This window comes from Portunus trituberculatus, chromosome 37 (genome assembly GCF_017591435.1).
Source record: "Portunus trituberculatus isolate SZX2019 chromosome 37, ASM1759143v1, whole genome shotgun sequence".
Taxonomy (NCBI): domain Eukaryota; kingdom Metazoa; phylum Arthropoda; class Malacostraca; order Decapoda; family Portunidae; genus Portunus; species Portunus trituberculatus.
Genome location: NC_059291.1, coordinates 62,708 through 86,390, shown reverse-complemented (window position 1 = coordinate 86,390; position 23,683 = coordinate 62,708). Strand labels below are relative to the sequence as shown.

The 23,683-nt window shown below is 38.2% G+C and overlaps 1 protein-coding gene across 5 annotated transcripts; it reads left to right on the top strand.

Moving 5' to 3' along the window:
• The first annotated feature begins 15,058 nt into the window (after positions 1-15,058).
• On the top strand, positions 15,059-22,964 carry LOC123513876. Of its 5 annotated transcripts, none has more exons than XM_045271313.1 (4): positions 15,059-15,460; positions 16,807-16,997; positions 18,397-19,522; positions 19,891-22,964. In XM_045271313.1, the coding sequence occupies exons 3-4, from the start codon at positions 18,414-18,416 to the stop codon at positions 21,491-21,493; spliced, it is 2,712 nt and encodes a 903-aa protein (XP_045127248.1). In that variant the 5' UTR covers positions 15,059-15,460; positions 16,807-16,997; positions 18,397-18,413; the 3' UTR covers positions 21,494-22,964. The 5 variants fall into 5 exon arrangements, with proteins under 5 accessions (XP_045127248.1, XP_045127249.1, XP_045127251.1 ...); XM_045271314.1 differs by having other exon boundaries at positions 16,807-17,011; XM_045271316.1 differs by lacking the exon at positions 16,807-16,997 and having other exon boundaries at positions 15,061-15,460; positions 18,397-18,831; positions 19,270-19,522.
• The last annotated feature ends 719 nt before the right edge of the window (positions 22,965-23,683 follow it).

Here is a 23,683-nt window from a genome sequence, read left to right as displayed (position 1 = left end):
GTGGGTCACGTGTCACGGTGGTATTATAGATACCTATCCCACTGACCCACCCATCCACCCGCTCAACCACACACACACACACACACACACACACACACACACACACACACACAGTACGAATATAAGGATGGAAATAACTGTGTTCCAAATACAATACGAATGAATGGATCATATGAAGATCCTCCCCCCCCAAATCTACTTGGGGGAAGGATCTTTATATGATGAACTACTACTACTACTACTACTACTACTACTACTACTATAATCAGAGGTGGGCGCGCGAACCTTTTTTTGGGTTCCGAATCCGAATCCGGGAAGTGTGCAGTAGATATCTTCAGGCTAACCCAGTACAACTTGGTGGTTCAGGAACAGTTGTGCATATCGATGAATCGTGTTTTTTCTCACAAACCAAAGCATCATCGGGGCAGAGGACCTCACATTCCTATGTGGGTATTTGGAATGGTCGATACCAGCACCTCACCAGCTACAGGATACATGGAAATTGTAGACAAAAGGGATGCTGTCACACTTCTCCCTATAATACAAGCAGTAGTGCGACGGGGATCAATAATCCACAGTGATGAGTGGAGGGGTTACAATAATATACAAGGATTGGGCTTCACACACAGGACAGTGAACCATTCACTCAATTTTAAGGATCCGCAAACTGGTGTCCACAATCATGCCATAGAATCGTACTGGAACAAACATAAAGCACATATCAAGATGATGCGAGGATGCAGGCGGGACTTCTTGAATTCTTATCTTCAAGAATTTATGTGGCGTGACCGTTTCTTCCGGGATGCTTTTGATAACCTATGTACTCATATTTCCTTGCAATATTTAGTGTAGTTTATATTTTTTAAGATTTTAAAATATTAGTGTAATTTTAAAATTGAATTGATTTAAAAATTTCAGTGTAATATATATTTTTTTCCTGCAATATTTAGGGTAACAAGAAAGTAATCTAAATAATGTTTTATTATTTAATCCTTATGTTGTTTATTTATATCATATGTTAATGGGAAGGATCAACAATTTATGTGGGATGAGCGCAAATGTAGGGTGGATCTTCAGTTGGATACTTGGGGGGAGGGGATCTTCATATGAGCGCGACTATTTTTTTTTTTTGTTTTTGTTTTTATAGAGGGGTGGATCTTCAGTTGGATACTTTTGGGGGGAGGATCTTCATATGAGCGCGACTAGGGGGGTGGATCTTCAGTTGGATACTTTGGGGGGGAGGATCTTCATATGATCCGAATGAATATCTAAGAAATTATGTATTTCGTATATAAAATAAAATATTGTGAACTCCATTCACGCGGAGACACTCAAGTACTGTCCAAGGCGTTGCCTGCCTGAGAGACAAAGTGGGAGAGAAGGTCACGTGTCACGGTGGTAGATAGCTATCACACACACACACACACACACACACACACACACACACACACACACACACACACACACACACACACTGTATGCAAGTTAACTTTACAATGAAATAGGATTACTCCCTAACTAGGTTAGATATTATGTAGAACTATTTTTAGGCTGTATATATATTTTTTTACTTAAAACCGTCTGTCTTAGGAGTTTCGACTCGACAGACCATGCCTGACACATTTATTAATTGTAAATCTGCCTGTATTCCTTAAAAATGGCAGTAAACACACACAATGCGAAAAAAAAGGATGGAAATTAAATATAGGCATGAGAGAGAGAGAGAGAGAGAGAGAGAGAGAGAGAGAGAGAGAGAGAGAGAGAGAGAGAGAGAGATCATTACGACAACAATAAAACAATAATAATGATAATAATAATAATAAGAATGAGAGAGAGAGAGAGAGAGAGAGAGAGAGAGAGAGAGAGAGAGAGAGAGTGGGTATAGGAGTAAGGAGAGAGCGATAAATGAATTAGAAGGATGGGTCAGGTCACACATCTGACCCTTCATATTCTGGTTGAAACGTGGCAGCGCTGGAATGCTTACTATTCCCTACGGAACCCAGCCAGAAAACCGTGTTTAGATTTGGAAGACTATAGAGGTAAACGACGCACGTGACCTGCCCCATCCTGAACGGACTTCATAGATGGAACAGACTATAGCCTATAGCGCCTATAGATAACTTGAAGAGTATTGGAAGCGCTGTTAAGCATCCGCCCATTAGTGGGGCAGGCAATTGGATTGGCAATATAACCAATATATATATATATATATATATATATATATATATATATATATATATATATATATATATATATATATATATATATATATATATATATATATATATATATATATATATATATATATATATATATATATATATATATATATATATATATATATATATATATATATATATATATATATATATATATATATATATATATATATATATATATATATATATATAGATAGATAGATAGATAGATAGATAGATAGATCAGCAGCATCTCAGCATGTCAGTATTTCATTTTGTTCCACTTTTGTGTTGATAATCTCTTGAAGCTAAAGGCGTCACGAGGGTGCTGGTCCGCGAGATCATGGTGATTCCTGCACACTTCTCCACGCTTCCCCTGAAACCATGACCGACTTTCATCTCGCTGAAGGCAATGCCCATTGCTCATTGATGTGATTGTCGGTGAACCTACACCCGCTGCAGTGGACTGAGCACCGCCATAGACCGATAGGCAGTATTGATTCTAACCATGGAAACCATTATGTCCGTAGCGACTTTTGTTTCATTTTAATATAGTTTCGACCTTTCGGCCTTTCTTAAACGTTGTTTGTATAAAGTTTGTCTGCATTTGTCTTGATAAAGCCGCAAAGCCAGGCTGGGGCATGACATTCTCGCAAATGCAGTCTATTTGTACTGTACATTCATACAGCTGCAGTCAAGATTCGGCTATCAGGTGTTGCGGAATCTAAGACATCACTGCTAATTACATAATATGATGCTGAACTGAAATTTTCTGAAATGCAACAGAGAATTACTAAACGAGATGAGTCGGCTGATGTTTCGGTCCCTTGATTTGTTATATCACAACACGTGAACGTAAGAGTACTCATTGCCAAACATGAGTTGCGCGGTACAAACATCTGCGACGGAGCGACTCAGTGAACCACTGCTAACTCATCGCGCCGTTCATTGGCTGGGAGCGATTGGGCAGAAATTCAAGTGGTTGCTTCCCAGTGAGGCACGGAAGGGCAGATCGGCAAGGAAGCTGTACCTGAAGACCTTGTGTGCTGATGGATTACTACGGAGAGCTCGGCATGGCTGCCCCAGGGGTCAGGAAGTGAAACAGAGACTTCGGTGCTGTCAGAAACAATGAAGTTGCCGCATTGCCACCCATATCTTAACGCGAACAGAGAGAGAGAGAGAGAGAGAGAGAGAGAGAGAGAGAGAGAGAGTAAAACCACATATTAACAATTACAGTTCCCAAGTATGATGGAAGCCTATATATCACTCAAACCACTGAAAATTTATATACAAAAAAATAAGCAGAGATAGATATTAAAAAAAAAAAAAAAAATCGCCTTAACCGTCACAGATAAACATCATGTCATAATGAACGACCGAAAATCAAATGAAGTCACTGTGCTTATCAACTTGAGAAAAGTATGATATACAAGCTTATCAGACAAAGAGGAGGAGGAGGAAGGGGAGGAGGAGGCGCAGCGTAAATAGTCTTGTCTGTAAGACTGTAACGCTGTCTTTCAGTATGCATGGCGATGTTAGAGAGGAGTGACGTATATGCACTACCTGCAGCTGAAAACATCCTTCAGATTATACAGCACATGCAAGTTTCATGGACTTAATCTTTATCTTAATTGAAAGCATCGTTGGTATGCCGTTCTGTGCCGCGAAGGTTATTAGGTTGAAGACTTATTATTGTCGCTGTGATCTTCGGTGAGGATATAAGGAAGAATGTTCTAGCTAGCAGTTGTTTGCATGTTTGTTTTCATTGGTTACACTCTAAAGGCTTGCAAATACACTAGTGATATGTGACGTTCATGATGGTGATCTTGTAACAGAGAGAGAGAGAGAGAGAGAGAGGGGGGACAATACAAGCTCAAAAAATCATCGAGGTGCTGTAGATGATGTGTTCAGCTGCAAGGAACAATGGTAGTGATGGAGGTGGCGAGGCTTGCAGAAACTGTATGTGGCGGCTTATTTGTGAAGGAAAGGCCATTAATGTTGATTTGGTGACTTGGCTGTGGAGAAAGTAGGAACGGTGACTAAAATTAAATGAATTAATGAAAAACTATAAATTTAGAATAGAAAGTAAACGTTTGAGAGAAAAATCAAGAAACTTATGAGGAAAGAATGAGTTACGCATTTTAAGCCCTTTATTCTCTCATCATGACTTTTAATAATGCCACTGGGATGGTCCAGACAATAATGATAATGGTAATAATAATGGTAATAATAATGATAATGATGATGATGATAATAATAGTAATAATAATAATAATAATGATAATAACAATAATAATAATAATAACAACAACAACAATAATAATAATAATAATAATAATAATAATAATAATAATAACAACAACAACAACAACAACAACAACAACAACAACAACAACAACAATAATAATAATAATAATAATAATAATAATAGCAATAATGATAGCAATAATAATAATAATAATAATAATAATAATAATAATAATAATAATAATAATAATAATAATAATAATGATAATAATAGCAATAGTGGTAATGATAACAATAATGACAATAATGATAATAATAATAATAATAATAATAATAATAATAATAATAATAAATGTAATTTTCGTTATATTTTGTCGACAACCTGATAAAGAAACCTCTCTCTCTCTCTCTCTCTCTCTCTCTCTCTCTCTCTCTCTCTCTCTCTCTCTCTCTCTTCCTAAATACTAGGTACACGTCCACTCCGGGCTGTCCTGTGCAAATATGCTACATATTAATTAACGTTTTTCATGAGTTTATTTTATTATTTTTTTTTATATATTATTTGTCTTTTTGTGTATAGTGAGGGAAGGGAGACTCTGAAAACCCTCAGCTTAATGGTGGTACTGAATAAATATATCCTTCATAATAGCTATTCTTAAATTTCCTAAATATTTCAAAGTTTCACTCCTTTGCCTCTTCCCCTTCCCTCCCACACCCCCAAAAAAAAAAAAAAAATCCTCTCTCTTTACCGAAACTACTTAAAACTAGATGTTCTCCTTTCCCTCGTCTGCAGCGCCCCGGAATGTCTCGTTCTCGTGAATCACCAAAGGGCTGTCAGATGTACTCTTGTTTATGTATGAAACAATTCACATGATGCAGTAGTGTCGCTTCACAGGTGTGGCTTCTTGTTTGTGACGATTATTGTTCTAGTGCTACGTGGCGGCTCAAGATGATACAAATGTTACAGCTCATAGGGCATTGTTGAATCATCTATGCTTGATGTTCCTTCTTTTGTACACCATCTAGGATTGTTCAAACAGAGTAAACAGTGTGTCTTTAGCAGTCAAATCCCTCCAGAAACAAGGACTATGTGAAGGTGACACACTCCTCACGCCACGCCGCACTCATCTACATATATATGCAGGTAATACTTCAGTAAACGCTACGGATAAGAGAAGGACACAAGGCAAGCAGGGAGAAAAACCTGAGGGCTGTGAATTCTAGAGAAAGCCTTATTATTAGTCGAGTAAACACGCGTCACAAGCATGCACAAACTATTCATGTCAACACGCAAACACGCGACTGACAGAAGTGCGACTCATCAAGACACACAGGGTTACCCAGCTCGAGTGCTGAGAAATGCTTCAATCTCGTATCCATGTACGCCAAGAATTCTCAAGAAACTTGCAGACTCGAAGGTCAAGGAATGGAAACAAGCAAATATTGTTAGAACAAAAAAGTACTGACGAGAAAGAAAATTATACATGCAAGGCCATTCGTCATTCTTTAAAAATGTGTGAAGACTTTACTTTTGTCGCGCGCGCTTGTGTGTGTGTGTGTGTGTGTGTGTGTGTGTGTGTGTGGGTGGGTGGGTGGGTGGGTGGGTTGGTAGGTGGATGGGTAGATGGGTATGTTTCTATTCGTTTTCTCTCCCATCAACATACAATGAAACACAACGATGATATGAATGATGGTATTGCTGCTGATAGTACTGCTGTTACTATATAGAATAGAATGATGATGATTTATGTACTTTCATTCTTTGACGTTCCATGTACGGTATGTAAACTTTACTACTTAATGTGACCTACCTGAAGTGTCGTTTGTTGAGTATGTAGTTTACCCATCTTTCTCAACGACACGACAATAATCTTGAAGGAAAAAAAATAATGTTGACAACACTAACTCACACGTGCGTCCGGTAATCCTATCAAGCCAACATAGTCTGACCTTGTAGCGACCTCTGACTTGGGGTAGATAGATGGCGTGCAATTAGTAGGCACAGACGTTGCAGGTGCGGCAGCTGTGTCCGGGTCGCTATGGCGGATGGGGGCTAGCGATACTGCATGGCGGTAGGTGCATTAATAAGGAGAGGCGGCAATACTGAGTGGTGGTAATGGGACAGCTGGCCTTGAGGAACAAGAGAAAAGGCTCCAAGATGGTAGATTACTCTCTCTCTCTCTCTCTCTCTCTCTCTCTCTCTCTCTCTCTCTTTGGATTCATAAACCTATCAGTACTGTATACAGTCCTATCTATGGTTATCACTTAGCTCCCATAAGGACAGTTTTCAAAGGCCGCAGAGATTATTTGATTTATACTGTTCTCATGGATGTTTGTTTTCCTTGATTACTGGTGTAGAATTCTTGTCAAATTATAACTGAAATCCAGAAATCAGCCTTGAAAACCTTATTACCTCTTTTTTTTTTTTTTTAGATATGTCAACGAAATACCTGAGAATAAGGAGCTAAAAATTTCACTAGCCACACATCCCAATCTTTTGCAGCAGGAGGACGGTATCTGCTGGCTCACCACTGAAAACTTTTGCCAATAACCGCCCTAAGCTGACTTGGCTGCCAACATGCTGAGCGGTAGAGGGTAGACGATAATGTTATCGCCAACATGAGGGATGGTGTGTGTGTGTGTGTGTGTGTGTGTGTGTGTGTGTGTGTGTGTGTGTGTGTGTGTGTGTGTGTGTGTGTGTGTGTGTGTGTGTGTGTGTGTGTGTGTGTGTGTGTATGATTTTTCTCAAGGCTGAATACATTAATACATGACGCAAAACTTTACTGTACTCCGTAATTTTCTGCCTGGTGTCTGGAAACACTCCACACGTAATGCAAAGCTTGCGACATGATTATGCAGCTTTTTTCAGAGAGAGAGAGAGAGAGAGAGAGAGAGAGAGAGAGAGTATGAACCTTATCCTCCAGTGGCTCTGAAGATAAATGCTCCATGTATTTGATTAAGTATTATTGTTCTAGGCTTCCTGACTATACCCTATCACTGGTACTAGAGGCTTGTTTTGTCTTGTCTAATATAAGAAATGCTTTGGGGTTTCAGCATGCATTCTTGAATTCAGAAATTCAGAAATTCATTTTTTCTTCCCTGAATGGCACAGGAATGTTCTGTGCAAAATAAATAAATTTCTCTTTATCAGTTTATCTCCGTAGAAGAATTCATGATGTACGGAAGGCGCAAATCTACTTGACTTTAGAAAATTATTCGTACATTACAACAGATGTGTAGCCAAAATTAACAAATCTTCCTCTTTTATGGCCAAATTACACCCGCTTATGAAAACAATTTCACTTTTTTCCTCGACTTAGTGTAGCGATTATTGTCATTCCCTGTCATTCTGTTGCAACGTTGCATCACAATGACAGTGTCCGGTGAAAAGATGAGGAGTTCTTTCCATGGTAATTCCTCCTCTCCTCCCTCTCATAAGGACTCACTATGAATACACTGCAGGCGATGTTTCATTAATAATTATTAACTGTTATTAGCGTTCGGTGGTGTCTCTTATCATATCTCTTGTTACTCGTTTAGAAATTCACCACAACAAGGCAATGAATCAGCCAAAATAATCAAGAGATTGCCAATAGAAGGTGGTGTAACGCTCACCACTTGTAGGTGGCGGAAACCCCTCTCTGGTGTGTTTTCTATTTTGCCGTAAGCTTCCTATTTCTGTACAACAAACAAACAGAGTAACCGCCTCGGCGCCTCGTAATTAAAGGTTATTACGCCATGAAAGCCATAGCGGTAGGTAGGTAAACAAGAAAGTTATTTAACCAACTGTGTCTCTTTCTCTCGAATAGAGGCCGTCCCATGATTCGTTTATGCTCTTAGTTATGGAAGTATTCTAGTCTAGTCATTGTAATATAAACCAAACGCGTGATTACCTGATACTGCTGAACTATTTACTGATAGTTTATGTGAGGATAAGACGCAAACAGACTTTTTCCGGTCAGGGGTGGTTATAGGTTTTGTGCCGAAAAAAAAAAAAAAAGGTTGCTGGTGTGGAGTTTTAAAGGCATGGATGTGGTTTTAGAGTGGATGGGGACCTCATGAACTGACTATAGATCGTAGCGTATATGTGTGTAAATGTTTATAATGAATACTGAACAGTTTTACCGCTCACCAACACAATCAAGTTCATCATTAGCTATTCGTTCCCTTCTCTGAACGCATTAGTCTGCACAGAGAGAATACAGAGGAGGACAAAGGATACAAACACGATATCTTGGTCTGCTTTGCCTGCACCTTACTTGGGAGCCATATGCTGGTGACTCACTGGATATCTTGTCACTACTGCTACCCACACTTAACATATCCATCTCCTCGGTAAGGTTGTCTAATATCCACATTCAAGGTTGGAATATCTGATACATCTCAAATTTTCTCCGGTAAGCATCCGACAGACGTTCTTCGCGTGACAGTTCACCCGATGATCAAAACTCGCAGGTGTTTTCCCAGACGGGGTTGTGTTTAGCCGAGCCATGGGACGAATCAATGTTGGGACACATTCTTTTTTTCCTTATCTACTTTTATTTGTCTGGTTGCCTACCTGCCTCTCTCTCTCTCTCTCTCTCTCTCTCTCTCTCTCTCTCTCTCTCTCTCTCTCTCTCTCTCTCTCTGTGTGTGTGTGTGTGTGTGTGTGTGTGTGTGTGTGTGTGTGTGTGTGTGTGTGTATGTGAGTGAGCGCGCTACCATGCTGCCGTCAACTATGGTATAGCGTGTTGTCTGTGGAAGTGAAATCAGTGTATGGCGCGTTTTCTGTTCGACTGAAATCAGTGGTTGTTCGTGAGAAGCATATGTACCCTGACACTTGAATAAATAAGATGCGTACCCACCCTCATAATTGTTCGTGTAAAGCTCACTCACTCTCTACCACCATAAAGAGACAGCTGCAGAGAACTTTAAACATCCCCAGTGACAGAATCTGACACTGTAGATACTTGGAACATCAGCACATTACAAGATCCATAATAGGGAAGCTTAATCTAATAAAAACGTTTAGTACTAAGCTCCGTACACTAGGGAACCATGGTGCGGGACGGGTTGGGTGCGTGTAGGGACGTTGAATAACCAGTTTGGAATGCTTGTTGTCAAGGAGGCGTAAATAGGTACGGTGCGTCCTTCTTCCGAAAACTTTACTGCTTCTTCCTGGATCCTTAAGCTGGAGACGCCTTCCCTTGTTGATATGGGGATGGGGTCCATTTCATAGTGCTTCCTTTGTTTCCTCACCTCCTCACCTTCAACTTCTCTCCTTAAACAAAGAAATGCGGGTATCCAAAGTTCAGTGAGTTCAGTGGGTTTAAAGTTACAAAGGAGTGGGGTTTCGTCGTAAGGTATAATGATGAAACTGTTGGTGATGTTGGCAATTGTAGTTATTTTTTGGAAAGTTCGTTATAAGGTTGTTATATATTGTATTGTTATTTTGTTGTTGTTGTAGTAGTTATTATTATTGTTATTATATTATTGTTATTATTATTATTATTATTATTATTATTATTATTATTATTATTATTATTATTATTATTATTATTATTAGTAGTAGTAGTAGTAGTAGTGGTGGTGGTGGTGGTGGTGGTGGTGGTGGTGGTGGTGGTGATATCCCCAACTAGATTATTATTATCAATATTATTATTATTATTATTATTGTTATTATTGTTATTATTATTATTATTGTTGTTGTTGTTGTTGTTGTTGTTGTTGTTGTTGTTTTTATTATTTATTTTTCATTATTGTTGTTATCAATCATTATTATTACCAATTTATTTATTCTATTTCATTTATTCATCAATGTATCATTACTTTTCCCTTCCTTTTGTAAACCATGAAGAACGAAACTCCACTTAACTATCCTGAGGCTCCCGGCAGGTAGTGGCGACACAGTATGAGATTTGGAACCCTATGCCATGGCCTAAATTCCCGCTGGTGATAAGGCTTACTAATTAACAAATGGAAAACCTTCGGCGAGTGTCTATCATTTCCAATCTTCCAGGGACAGAATTTCGAACCACGATGTCTATTATGAACACTTGGAAACACGCTACGTCTTCTCATGTAAATACTTCCAGTGGTGTCTTGATTGCTCTCTCTCTCTCTCTCTCTCTCTCTCTCTCTCTCTCTCTCTCTCTCTCTCTCTTATGTTGTTGTCCTTGGCCTCTCTCTTCATTTAATAGGAAAAAAATGGTTACTCTAGGATGAAGCGCAGCGTGGGGTTCACTCTTTCAGTGCAGGTATGGGAGTGGGTGTAGGGCTGAGGAGTGGTGGACGGCAGCGATTCAGCGAAGGGAATGAGGAACAGATTGGGTACGAGATAAGAGGTGGGAGAAATGGAAGGGAGGCGAGTGAGAGGAAAAGAAAATGAGGACAAGGAGAGAATGCCAAGGGACTGGAAGGTCGTCTGAAGAGCAGATAAAGGAAAATCTCGGGAGGTGTGAACTTGGAGAACGAGGAGGAAAAACAACAGCAGCAGCAGCAGCAGCAACATCAGCAACAACAACAACAACAACAACAACAACAACAACAACAACAACAACAACAACAACAACATGGATACTAAAAGGAGGAAGAGAGCAACGGACAGGAGTATGTGTTCAGTCTATCATCACTTTCTTCCTTACATAGGAACGACACACATTTCACAATGAAGAGGAGAACGAGGAGGAAAATAAGAGAGAAAATTAATACAAAATTCTCTCCTGTGGTTTGTTAATTTGGTCTCCAAGGCCGTTTTTTTTTTTTTTTTTTTTTTGTGACGTAGGCAAAGTATCGCGATAATTTAATCTTACAATATAAAGTTAATTTGTGAACACACGTAGCTTATGTGCACGGTGACAACCGCAATGCAGGACGTGGCCTTGGTATGGGCAGCCCTTGGTGATGAAAAGGGAGTGAGTGACGCGGAACACGACTAGCATCTCACTAGTAACGAACTGTTTGCCTCTGTAACCTGATTAAGATGCCGAAAAGAAACAAATAACGAAAAATAGCTAGATGTGTAAATTCGAGAAGAACATTTCTAGATTTTACCATTGAAAATTATATGACAATTCACATGAGTTTATGAAGTCTCTTATTAATAGCTAACTCAAATAGGGGTGAGAGTGGGTAGTAACGTATACAGTGATGGAAGATAGCAAGAGATGGAACATAGAGTATTCCGAGTGACTGAAGACGGGAAGACAAAGTACCTATACTGCATATTATAGACGGAAGCTGACTGAGTGATACATGCTATGCAGTTTCCTGTCAAGAAATAATAAAGAACAGTGCAATAATGTTTAACGAAGCATCCAGGCGTATATCACGGAATAAGTGAAGATAATTGTATGGAAGGGAAGGTTATGCACAGTTTATAGAAAGCCAGGAAAGGTGATGTATTGAGTTACGAAGCAGTGAACAACAAAAGATTTGTTGTGATCCATTCAATAATTACAGCGAAGACTTCATGGCACCTCTCTCTGAGCATTTATGTTCAGATGTTCGCCAATCTAAATATGCTGAAAGCTGGAAGGTGGAGTCAACATCATTATGATTAAAAGGGACTGATTTCACTTCAGTAATTTAGCTTTCTGTCATCTTGCACATTAGAGCTTAGGGACACGAACAGGACACGCTAGCTAGTGTTCCATAAATATGAGGATACTTGTTTGTCTCTACTGACGCTCTTTTTGCAGATGTCTCTCTGTTGGCAGTTTGTTACAAGATAGCAACAAGGCTCTACACATCAGCAATGAATTTAGTCTTTCAGAAGACCGTGGATCGTGTTATAAACAGTTCCCGTTTGGTTATAATGTTCAAAGGTTACGATTTCCATCGTACGTCTGTCTTGACGTCGCTCATAAAAGCTGGAGAACGTCACTGGTTCTCAGCCAGTTTGACTCCCTAATATCGACCTGAAGGGAAACAAGAGGAAGGTAAGGCAAGGAGATCCCGGTATTGCCGACAGCCATGGCAGAGAGAGAGAGAGAGAGAGAGAGAGAGAGAGAGAGAGAGAGAGAGAGAGAGAGAGAGAGAAAGCATGACAACAAAGAAGACAGCCGGGAGGGCAGGAAGACCAGTGAATAGGAATCACCTTCAGGATTTCATGTCGAAGGAATTCTTCCATCAGATGGTACTGCACATGTAAATGAAGTCGAAATAAAGAAAAAAAAATAGCATTGAATTATTCAAATGAGATTATATTGTATGCTAGACTTCATAGATAAAAAAAAAAAAAAAATCAATGGAGTGCAGATAAGCGAGGAAGATACCTCTGACACGCCAAGTATTCTTGCACTACCTGTACCTGACTACCATCCAACAAAAGGGACACACCCTGCCTTGTGGCAGGGTCACCGATTGTTTCCCATACCCTTCTTGAATAGATAACTGTGGATAGGTATAGTACGGAGACTTGATGATTGGAAGTGGGGGGGGAGTATCAGTCTCATTCCTACTGAAATGTACCCATTTCTGCCTCTACTTATGCTTTACAACAGTCACTAGTGAGTAGGCTACATGGGAGCATTACTTTCCATGTACCAGTATAGTGCTTATGAGAACAACAATTTACAACGGGTGAAAATACCTTGTGGATGATTTTAGTTATCATTATCGCCGTCATTTACAACACCTACTACTACTACTACTACTACTACTACTACTACTACTACTACTACTACTACTACTACTACTCAAAAACGAGTATATATATATATATATATATATATATATATATATATATATATATATATATATATATATATATATATATTTGAAAAACAGGGCGTCTATAGCGTACACGGTACAGGAGAGAGAAGACCCACAAAAGGACGGTTATCTTCATTATATCCACTTCACAACATTTCGGGAAAGTACATATCCCATCTTCAGGTACAAAAAGGCACTGTAAAACCACACGTAAAACGTTAAAGAAATGGCCAGACGCAGTGGTCCTGCTACTTGTTCCTCCAACAGGTAAGTGGAGGGATTTTTTTTTTTTTTTTTTGTTTGGGGCATCACCCTGTCTTGGGTATTAGGCCATTTATTTATTATTTTACTTTTTTCTAAACTTTTACATTACTTTTAAAATAAAGCCTTTTATTTAGTTTTAACATATATACAGTTTTTTATTGGTTTTATTTATTTATTTATTTCTATTTATATAATTTTTGTTTGTTTGTTTTAATATCTTAACATTAAGTATCTTCACACATTCTCATGCACGCTTCATTCACACACGGATCCTATACCTATCTCAAAACTATTGTCCTTTGTCAGGGCATGGGGGAGGGAGGGATAAATCACAATCACACAGGGTGGCTACGTAGTATCACTACGTATTGCATATATACATGAAGGGAAAACATTCACATTAGATCACGCAAAATTGGAAACATACACTTTCATACTTTTATTTACATAAATATATAGAATAAATACATAGAATAAATAACATAATATATACACATAAATCACAACTCTCTGATTAAATTGGCCTCAGTCAGGTAAATCATCAGTCTATCGACCACATCCGGGTGTTCACTCAGGAGGGTAGTTTGGGTTAGCAGGAGGCCGCGACCCCGGCAATACGCCGCCAAGGGCCGCCTCTCCTCATGATAACGCACACAGTGAAGCAGGATGTGCTCGACAGAGAGAGTGACATTACAGCTGGAACACTGTGGTGGGAAGGCGTTGGCTATGTAGGGGAGCATGTGGGTGGGAGAGTGCAGCCCATCCTGAGGCGTGCGAGGACCACCTCCTTCCGCCTTGTGGGGCGATTGGAGGAGGCCCACTCGCCCAGGATGGGTTTGGCGGTGTGGAGGTGGAGGTTGTCCCAGTGACTCTGCCACAGGAGTTTTGCTGATCATTTAACAACTGAGAGACATGACTGCAGATCCCGACGGAGGTTCCACGCTCCCTCGAGCTCTATAGGACCACTGCGTCTGGTCATTTTTTTTTTTTTTTTTTTTTAACATTTTACGTGTGGTTTTACAGTGCCTTTTTGTACGTGAAGATGGGATATGTACTTTCCCGAAACGTTGTGAAGTGGATATAATGAAGATAACCGTCCTTTTGTGAGTCTTCTCTCTCCTGTACCGTATATATATATATATATATATATATATATATATATATATATATATATATATATATATATATATATATATATATATATATATATATATATATATATATATATATATATATATATATATATATATATATATATATATATATATATATATATATATATATATATATATATATATATATATATATATATATATATATATATATATATATATATATATATATATATATATCTGTAACACCTCTATGCTACAACAATAAATAAGTTATCAATCAATCAATCACTCAATCACCTCTATCCCGCACCCTATGTTTTTATATAGAAAAGACTTACAAATACTTGCTTCCTTTAGTATCTGACTTTTTTTTTTCTTGAACAGTAGTGGAGCTGGCGTAAGTTCTTAGGTGCATTGTTATCGCAGTCTGATAAGTCCGTTCTTATCAGCGTTGTTGTGTTCATATATAAAATAACAAGTCATCTGTGTTAAATAGAATTTGGGTCTTGAGAACGCCAGAGTAAGTTACCAAATACATGTCACAGCTGAGCGATTGATGCATAATTATTATTAGAAAATTATATCACTGCAAGGCTGGCAGGCTGAGGCGCACACATTACTTGTATAGGATATTACCTCGGATTATCACCAAATATGCTACGTTCATTAAACATATACCCTTCGCACTCACTACACCCTACGAAACTGTGATGTTGATTGTTGCCTAGGACAACCCCGAGTCACCATTGCAGAGGTATAGTGAAGTGTTTCTTGGGTGTTCCTGCTGGGCCAGTGAGGTGTTGCCATTCGCAGTGCATGTGTTTACTGTGGTAAGGAAGAAACGCTGAGCGCCTCCCATCAAGGCTGTACTTTCTCCACTCCACGACCTCTGCCTTGCCTTGTGGCTCCTGCTGGGATACCCTCGGACATTCTTCCGGTTAGGTGAGTGCTGACTGGCATCAATTTTCCACTGTACATTGATGAAAAGCCCACAAATCCATGAATATCCAGCACTACGTTGCCTAGAATGAAGGTTGCCCATGTCTTTGGGTCCGTTCTGATGGTAATCATCTTCTGTCTGCTTTATTCCCCACCACTGTGTCTTTCCCATTAATTCCGGTTGTCTTGATATCAGAGTGTGCTCACGTTGATATGACATTGTTCTGGTGGTCTCTAAAATGTGTTAGGGGAGAAATAAAGGAAAATTCAGTGCAGGAATGATTGAGATGATGCAGATCAACATTGCATTGATGGTAGTGACTAATGGATGCTGACATGACTCCTGGGGATTATTACGACCTCTATACAGCCATCGACACGTCAGGAGCTGAGTAGGGGTGTTAATTGAAACCATAAACTTGGTGTAGTGTTAGATTATGCACTGTGCATTCAGGCTGCGTAGTGGGTGAGGTCAGGGAGGTAACCACAACAAACGCCAACTTCTAAGGGGGTTTGCAGTTGTTGCTAATTTCTAGGAGGGGAAGTTAGAATTTCGTTTGCTCAAAATAATGAAATGTAAAACTTGGCAAATGTTGTAACAAAGTATATTCCCTGAATCTACAACAAACCCCCATCTTATGCAATGGTTGGAACTATTACTGAAAGTTGCCTTTGAAATGTGGAGGTTTTTACCTGGTTGTGCTCCTAAGAGAGAAACCAAGTATGACTAGCATACCAGCCCTAAAGTGGGTGACCAAGGAATGCATATCAATGAAAAAAAGGCTGGAAAGTGTGCAATAAATGTCAAGGGTATTTCAGATTAACAGCTGAAAAGGTTAGCAGTATTAATATTTTCAGGTTTTATTCCTGTATGGACTACAAAACCATAACCCTTTGGAGGGTATACATCTCATTGTTTGAAGCATTTCTATCCCTATTTTACCCTGTCAGAAATTAGGAAGTTTACTGTATGGAGGTATACGTAGGCAGCGAAGACTCCTGGTTATGAGGTTACAAAATGTTAGATTAGGTTAGTTTGCCTTATGGGGAAATCTTGAAATTTTTTATTCTTTAGTGGAAACATAGAAGCTGTTAATGATGGTGATGAGTCATATTAGATTTGTATTCGATATTGCCCATGTATAATGGTGCCCCTGTTGTGGCTGATGTCTTTTAACATTAATTATTAATTTGTGTTATGATTCATGTTTTGATTTGAATGTAATGTTTTGATGATATATTGAAATGCACATTTGCGCATAATAGAAGAAATGCTTTTCTGTGAGGTGTTATAATGACTGTAAATGTTTGATAAATTTTAGTTGCGTCTTGTGTAACTTTCTCTACAGCCTACACAAGAAATAAGTTGAGGAAATACACTGAGAAACTTGTGAGAAGGAAGGATTGCTTGCAGATCAAACTGACTGGATGCTGAGGATATGTGACGATATAGTAATTAGTCAGTAGTCATCTCCTTGCTCCAAGTGGAGTTCAGATGACCCTAATTGCCCTGCACCACACTAGTACTACTTGCTAAGAAGTAAAAATAGCTAAGTAGATAATATTTGATATTATTTTGAGTTAAAACCCACCTGTGAATATCTTGTAACTTGTCTGTATTGTTTATTTAACATGAAGGTCAGTAACCTGGCTCACCAATGACTCATTGTTATAGTAGTACTTATGTGAAAATGAAATTTATTGGTCAGAGCAGAATGAAAATTTCATTATTCTGCAAAGCCTCACCTCTACCACCAGTTTTTTTTTTTTTTTTTTTATTTATTTATTTATTTTTTTCCTCTCTCTCCCTAGCAGAGGAAACTTATTGGTAGAGACAATAAACTGAAGAGTTAGAAAGTAGATGAAGAAATCCATACCTGTCAAGTTACTGTGGTGTCTTGCCGTAATATTTTACATTAGAGACTATAGGTTTTTGTACAAAATAGTTATTAAGCCATTTAAAAAAGGAAAACACGCCCAAGGACTGACAAGCTGCTGGAGCTTGAAGTGAAAAAAGACCCTTTCATCACTACCAAAGTACTGAAGGAAGCACACCCTGTTGTGTTGGGAAAAGTGTCATATAACAATTGAAAAAGGAAATTTATTTCATATTGTTTAAAACAAACATTAAAAAAAATGAAAATCATAGAGATTACGTAAGACATGCAAAAAACATAAGATTTGACAGGTATAGAAATCTGTAAATGTGAGTATAATGGCATCAGCTCTGAATAACAATACTGTATATGTGTGTAAGACATTTAGGCAAATTTTCAGAGTGTGGAAATAGGTTATCTTATTGTATGCATTAGTATTACATGTACATTATAGTGGGTATCTAATTGTATGCATTTGTATTACAGTTGCAATATGGTGTGGATGGGATGTATTAGAAAGATAACTTTGAGATATCTAATTCAGCTGGCCCACATGGAAGAGATGGTTGGTCAGAGGCTTACAAATTGTGTGAGTGAAATGGATAGGGAGAGAGGATGAGAGAGGCCAAGGATGAGGTGGATAGAAGGAGTGAAAAAGTATAGTCAGTGAGAGTGGTTAGAGCTGAATGTGTACTTAATGAATGGCAGGACAAGATAGCAGAAGAGTTTTATTTGCAGCTACTCTGTGAGGGAAGAAAGTGTAAGGCAAAAGAAGACAAAGTTAGTCATCAAGTTACCAAACACTTGTATCAAAATTTGTTCTTGAATTATGCTGAAGATAATTAAATTTATGACTTGGTTCTCTTGATGAAATAGTTATCACATGTAATGAAGAACAAATTAAGTTAGCACATAGAAGACATGCTCACCTAGTACAGATGTGTACTAGGTGAATGAATATCGATGATAGGCTTTGAAACATGTTAGCTGTAAAAGATGAAAGTCATTATTATTATTATTATTATTATTATTATTATTATTATTATTATTATTATTTTACAGATGAGACACAAAAGAGCATGGTTCGCCTAGGACTGACGACCAACTCCGCAGGAAGGAGACAAGATGGCAGGATACCCTCACAACCTGAGTCTGAACAAAGTTATCATCACCCAGCTGATGAGCGCATCAGACATTATGCACAGACTCATTATGCACATCCCTCAAATCCAAGGGCTTCCTCCTTTGCTGCTGAAGAAAGCCAAATTGAACCAAGCTCCTCAGCATCTCATTACCCTTCCACTGATGTGAGTGAGGTGCTGCCAGCCTCTCCCAGCCTGAGGACGGTGCTCAACAGGGGTGCTCAGATAAGCCACTTTCCTTCCACTGAGTGGTCTCAGAAGGCAGGAAGAGCTCATAGTGATATTCATTCAAGAGGAACACAGAAACAAAACTGCCTTGATAACAGTGCTTCATCTTCAAGCTCTACACTTGATGGTAATTACACAAGAGACATCAAGTTTTGTCCAATATGTCGTTCCTCTGTAATATCTGGAACTGCTCATCAATGCAAAATTATAGAACCTACTGCATTAGCATTTTCATCCCGTACAGCTCCCGTGAGTGTGTCACAACATGCCTCAATATCCAGACTTGGCCCCCAGCCATTGGTGTCATCACATAATGTTGAAGACAAATATGCTCATAATGTGCCTGAATCTGATGATGATCACCACATTCAAAGTAGAATAGTACCAAATTTTTTACCCACTGCACAAGACTCCCCTTGTTCATCGGATGTATCCCAGCATGAAAAGAAAAATGGTAGTGTAAAAATAAGTCATTTTTCTACAAGGTCAAATATAATGCCAATGCCAGTAGTAACTCAACCTGTTTATGATATGCACAGTAATAGAGAACGTATACCATCACAAGATTATGCTTCTGGAGGAAAGCCAAGTCATGCTTCACCACTGTGGTATGGGAATGATAGGAGACCCATCTCAAAGACTGACACATGGGAGACTCCCACAAGCCTCATTTCACGTCTTACTGCTGGATTGACTGCAAGCTCAAGTCAGTCACAGCAGCATGGGGAGAAAGGTCCATCACGCACCAACTGTCCCTCTCCCTCAATGAGTGAGGAGAGTGACACTATGAGCTTCATTTGTATGGAGGAATCAACACAGTAAGTCACCTTAACTTTTTTTATGTTTATCATCTCATATGAAAAATGCTGTGTTGATATAATGTATATATATATATATATATATATATATATATATATATATATATATATATATATATATATATATATATATATATAATTGATTTAACAAGCTATAACCACTAACTGTGTTCTTTATAATAATACATTTGATATGTTTTTATGAATTTCTCTCTTTATACTTTAATCATTTCATTTTTTTTCTCTTATTGGTATATATCTATTTAATCTGTGACCAAGGCCTTTACTATTCCTATATCCTTGCAAATAATTCATCACCCTTGATGTGTTGAGTGTTCTAAATTCACATTTTTTTCTCTATCTTCCAGAGCTGAGGATCCTTTTTATGTTGCACACCAAGAGCTGATGGATGAGGTTCTGAGAGGTGAGCCACATTGTTACTCCAACAGCAGCGGCAGCAGCAGCAGCAGCAGTAGTACTAGTACCAATGTCAGTGGAAACCCCAATACTCGCCCTCGTCCTAAAGTACAAAAGGAATATCCAGTAATGTCCGAAAGCAGTATGGAAAAAAATCAGAAGTATGCAGTCACCGACAGTTCATCTTCAGATTTAATGTGTATTGATTCAAATCAGTCCAGAGATTCAGACTTAGATGATAGCAGACATTCAGAAAGAAGTAATCTAATGCCTGATTTATGTACACTTCTGAAAAGTATAAAGCAGCCTACCTTAATTCCACATTCTCCTGATAAATCAAATATTCATGATTTCTTAGATCCTGAAGAAATTGGTCACATAAACCATTTGATCAAAAGCCTTTCAGACTCAGTATTGACAATCAGTTTACCGGACACCTTGTACAAAAACAAAGGTTTTACACCTCTTGACTATATGGACATACATTTGAATGCTGTTATGCGTCAGTTCTTTTTTGTATTTAAGAATGAAGATTTTTTAAATCTTCCAATGCCTGATCAAATTTCATTATTAAATGGGTGTTCACTGAGGGCTGTCATTTGTTCAGGTCTGTATTTGTTTAGTAAAGACACAGGTTGTTGGTACATTCCTGGCTCAACCAACAGACTCAACCATCCTGTCATTCACATTTCAGATTTACTTCAAGTTTATCCACAGCACATTGTCTCTAAAATGTATGAGCTACATACAGCTGCTTCCAAGCTAGACTTTGATTGGTCCATGGGAGTCATCACCAATTGCATCCTTATGTACACCCCAATAAAAAAAATGATGCAAGAAATGGAAAAAGTTGATTTTTTACGGAATAAGTATGTTCATCTTTTATTAAAGTACATATCATGGAAACATGGACATCACAATTCTGCCTTGGTGTTCCCTGAGATTCTTAAAATATTAGATGCCCTTCTCCTCCTTGTTGATGAATTATCACTGCTTGATTTAAATTTGAATGAAGAGGAAGTGATGGCAGTAGAAGAGAGGCTGTCTACACTTACGCTGATGCAGCTGGCACCTCTTAAAAATCAGTCCAGTAGATTTAAAGAAGAAATTGACTCATGGTCAAGTTTGAAGTGTGTTAATCTCACAGAAATTAATGATAGGTTGTGTATGGCTTTGCATTTAAGTATGACAGAGTCCCTTCACTCAAATACTGCTGAGTATTGGACATCAAACAGTGTGTTGTGTGCCACTAATGCAGCTCATGATGACAATGCTCTGCCTCCAAACAAGAAGTTGCCTCAGATTATGCCTCCTACAAATGAGAAGATTAATAAATTAGATCAATATAAGGAAAATTCTTACAGTTACCAGAAAAAAGATAGGTATATTGGTGACCGCACAAAAATCACTTTACTTGCAGAGCGAGACTTGATGTTGCTTAGACACTTTTTGGAAGATGCTACTGCCAGAGATAATTCATCCTTGATTGAGAACATCAAAGAAAAGATGGATGCTAAACAGATTCAGCTCATCATTAAAAAACTGTGCTCATAATTTCTCTCTCTCTCTCTCTCTCTCTCTCTCTCTCTCTCTCTCTCTCTCTCTCTCTCTCTCTCTCTCTCTCTCCATACATACTTGTACACATTGCTTTACAATTTTTGGGAAAGATTAGATTATAAGTTAATTTTGTAATATTTATTAATTACCACATTGTTAAGTTAAGGGACTAGCTCTAGGGTCATTGACATTATCTAAGACTCCATCATCTGAATTGCATCAAATATTATGTCTTGTAGCAGACTTTACTATTTGAATTTCATGATATTGAGATAACTTTTTAACTGATAGAATTAAAAATCTGGTGCAATAATCCAAAGATGATGTAATGAATGTGAAGGGTTAGAGAAATTTTATGCTTGGAGGGCTTGGTTTGACCAAGTTTGATTAAAGTATTAACCAGAATTAGACACAAATTATGGAAATATTTTTAACATATTACAAGTGAGATTAAAGTTATTGAAATCACAGTTAGGGATGTTGGAGTGTTGCAGCCCAAAATTAATGTAAAATTAATTGATATATTGTATAGTGGAAAGCATATGAGTAAGTTTTTGCATAGAAAGTATTATGTTTTTGGCCAAAGTATTGTGTATTACTGGAAATGCTCCTCTGGAGTTAAGGCTTTTTGTGAATTTGTTGGTAGCCTGGAATGAGGAAATACTCTTGTTTTGTGGTATGGTTTCTTTGTGTGAAGTGCAGCTTCAGTGAATGGAATAATGTTGGCATGAAGTGTTCGTATGTAATGATTCTTTGATTACATTTTTTTTTATATTTGAGTGACATACAAAAAATGCTAGGGTGAGTTCAGCCCATTAGCATCATAAGTAATTGGTTGTGGCTTTGCAGTCCCCAGTGGACCCATTGAATAATTTTTTCACAGTGAAATGAATATATATATTTTTCATTAAAACAAATTGGCAATCTTCAGTGGAATATTAGCAAATAAGTATGTTCCTGTACCTACTAGAGGTTTCTCGAGTGACATCACCATTATAATTGAAAGTAGTGATGCCATATTGGCCATGTATCAAGAGATGGGACCACACTGCTTTGCAGGGGACCCCAAAGCCAAATCCTGCTGAGGACTCCCTGAAGTGTGGGGTCAGCCTTGCTTAGAAGTGTTCTGTGAACTACTAAACCAAGCATGACAGATGGTGGAAGTAATATTGGTACAAAACCTGAATGATATTCTGACATCTGAAACCAAACTCAGGGTAATAGAATCACTTTTTTTATGAATATGAGTGATTCTAGGGTCAGAGGAGGAAGTATACATTTCAGGGCATTGTAGCAAGGAAAGCTAAAGTCTTATGTTTCATGTAAGCTAGCCTTTTGCATTAAGACTGAGCTGAAGCATCTTGTAATTCACTCCCTGCTGGTGAATGTCACCAAACTCATTGATATTGGGAGAGTTGTTGTTTGTATAAGATGTACTCTTGGATTACATTATTATATATTATACTGACAATGACTCTTACTTGGTATCCTTCTGAGGTAATTTTCTTTAGCCGAAGTCCTTTATTTAGAAATGAAATGCAGGAACACATTAGTGCTAGAGGTCTTATAAAGAAGGGAGATTATATTGTGAGGTAAAGCTAGTGCAAGAAATTGTGTCCATCAATAGAGGAAATAGGTAGTATTCAGGAGCAATAATTCAGTGTATTATACACTTTGTAGGTCAGTGAAGGAGTCTGTCAGTATGTAAAAAGAATGGGTGGTGTTGTTAACTACTGAATGTACATAATATGTGCCCACTAGCATGTACAGGTGAGGTTATTTTATATTTTAGGTATACATTTTAAAACTGCTGTTGTACGTGACAGATTGCTTACACTTTCAGTTTCTCATATGGTAGTGCACTTTAAGTTTAATTAAAAGAACAGCAACAGGCCAGCTCTAGCATTAGAGTTGTTATGTCAAGGCTACACACAAGGTCAAATGTGTTGTAATTCATGCTATCTAGGAGAATTAGGCAATATCACTGGTAATGTTTGTTACTTGGCAGCTCTCTCTCTCTCTCTCTCTCTCTCTCTCTCTCTCTCTCTCTCTCTCTCTCTCTCTCTCTCTTTATGTTGATGTTGCTTTTTATTGATACAACAGTACTAGAGAATATAAATCATTGTTAATGCTGCAGAGAGAGAGAGAGAGAGAGAGAGATGAAGTCTAGCCTGAAGGCAAGGCTGA

What these genes read in the sequence shown, in the direction of transcription:
- LOC123513876 (XM_045271313.1), top strand. Translation starts at nt 18,414, where the DNA reads ATGGTTCGCCTAGGACTGACGACCAACTCCGCAGGAAGGAGACAAGAT. An exon ending in TGTATGGAGGAATCAACACA is followed by an intron (nt 19,523 to 19,890) that starts GTAAGTCACCTT and finishes TCTATCTTCCAG; the next exon opens with AGCTGAGGATCCTTTTTATG.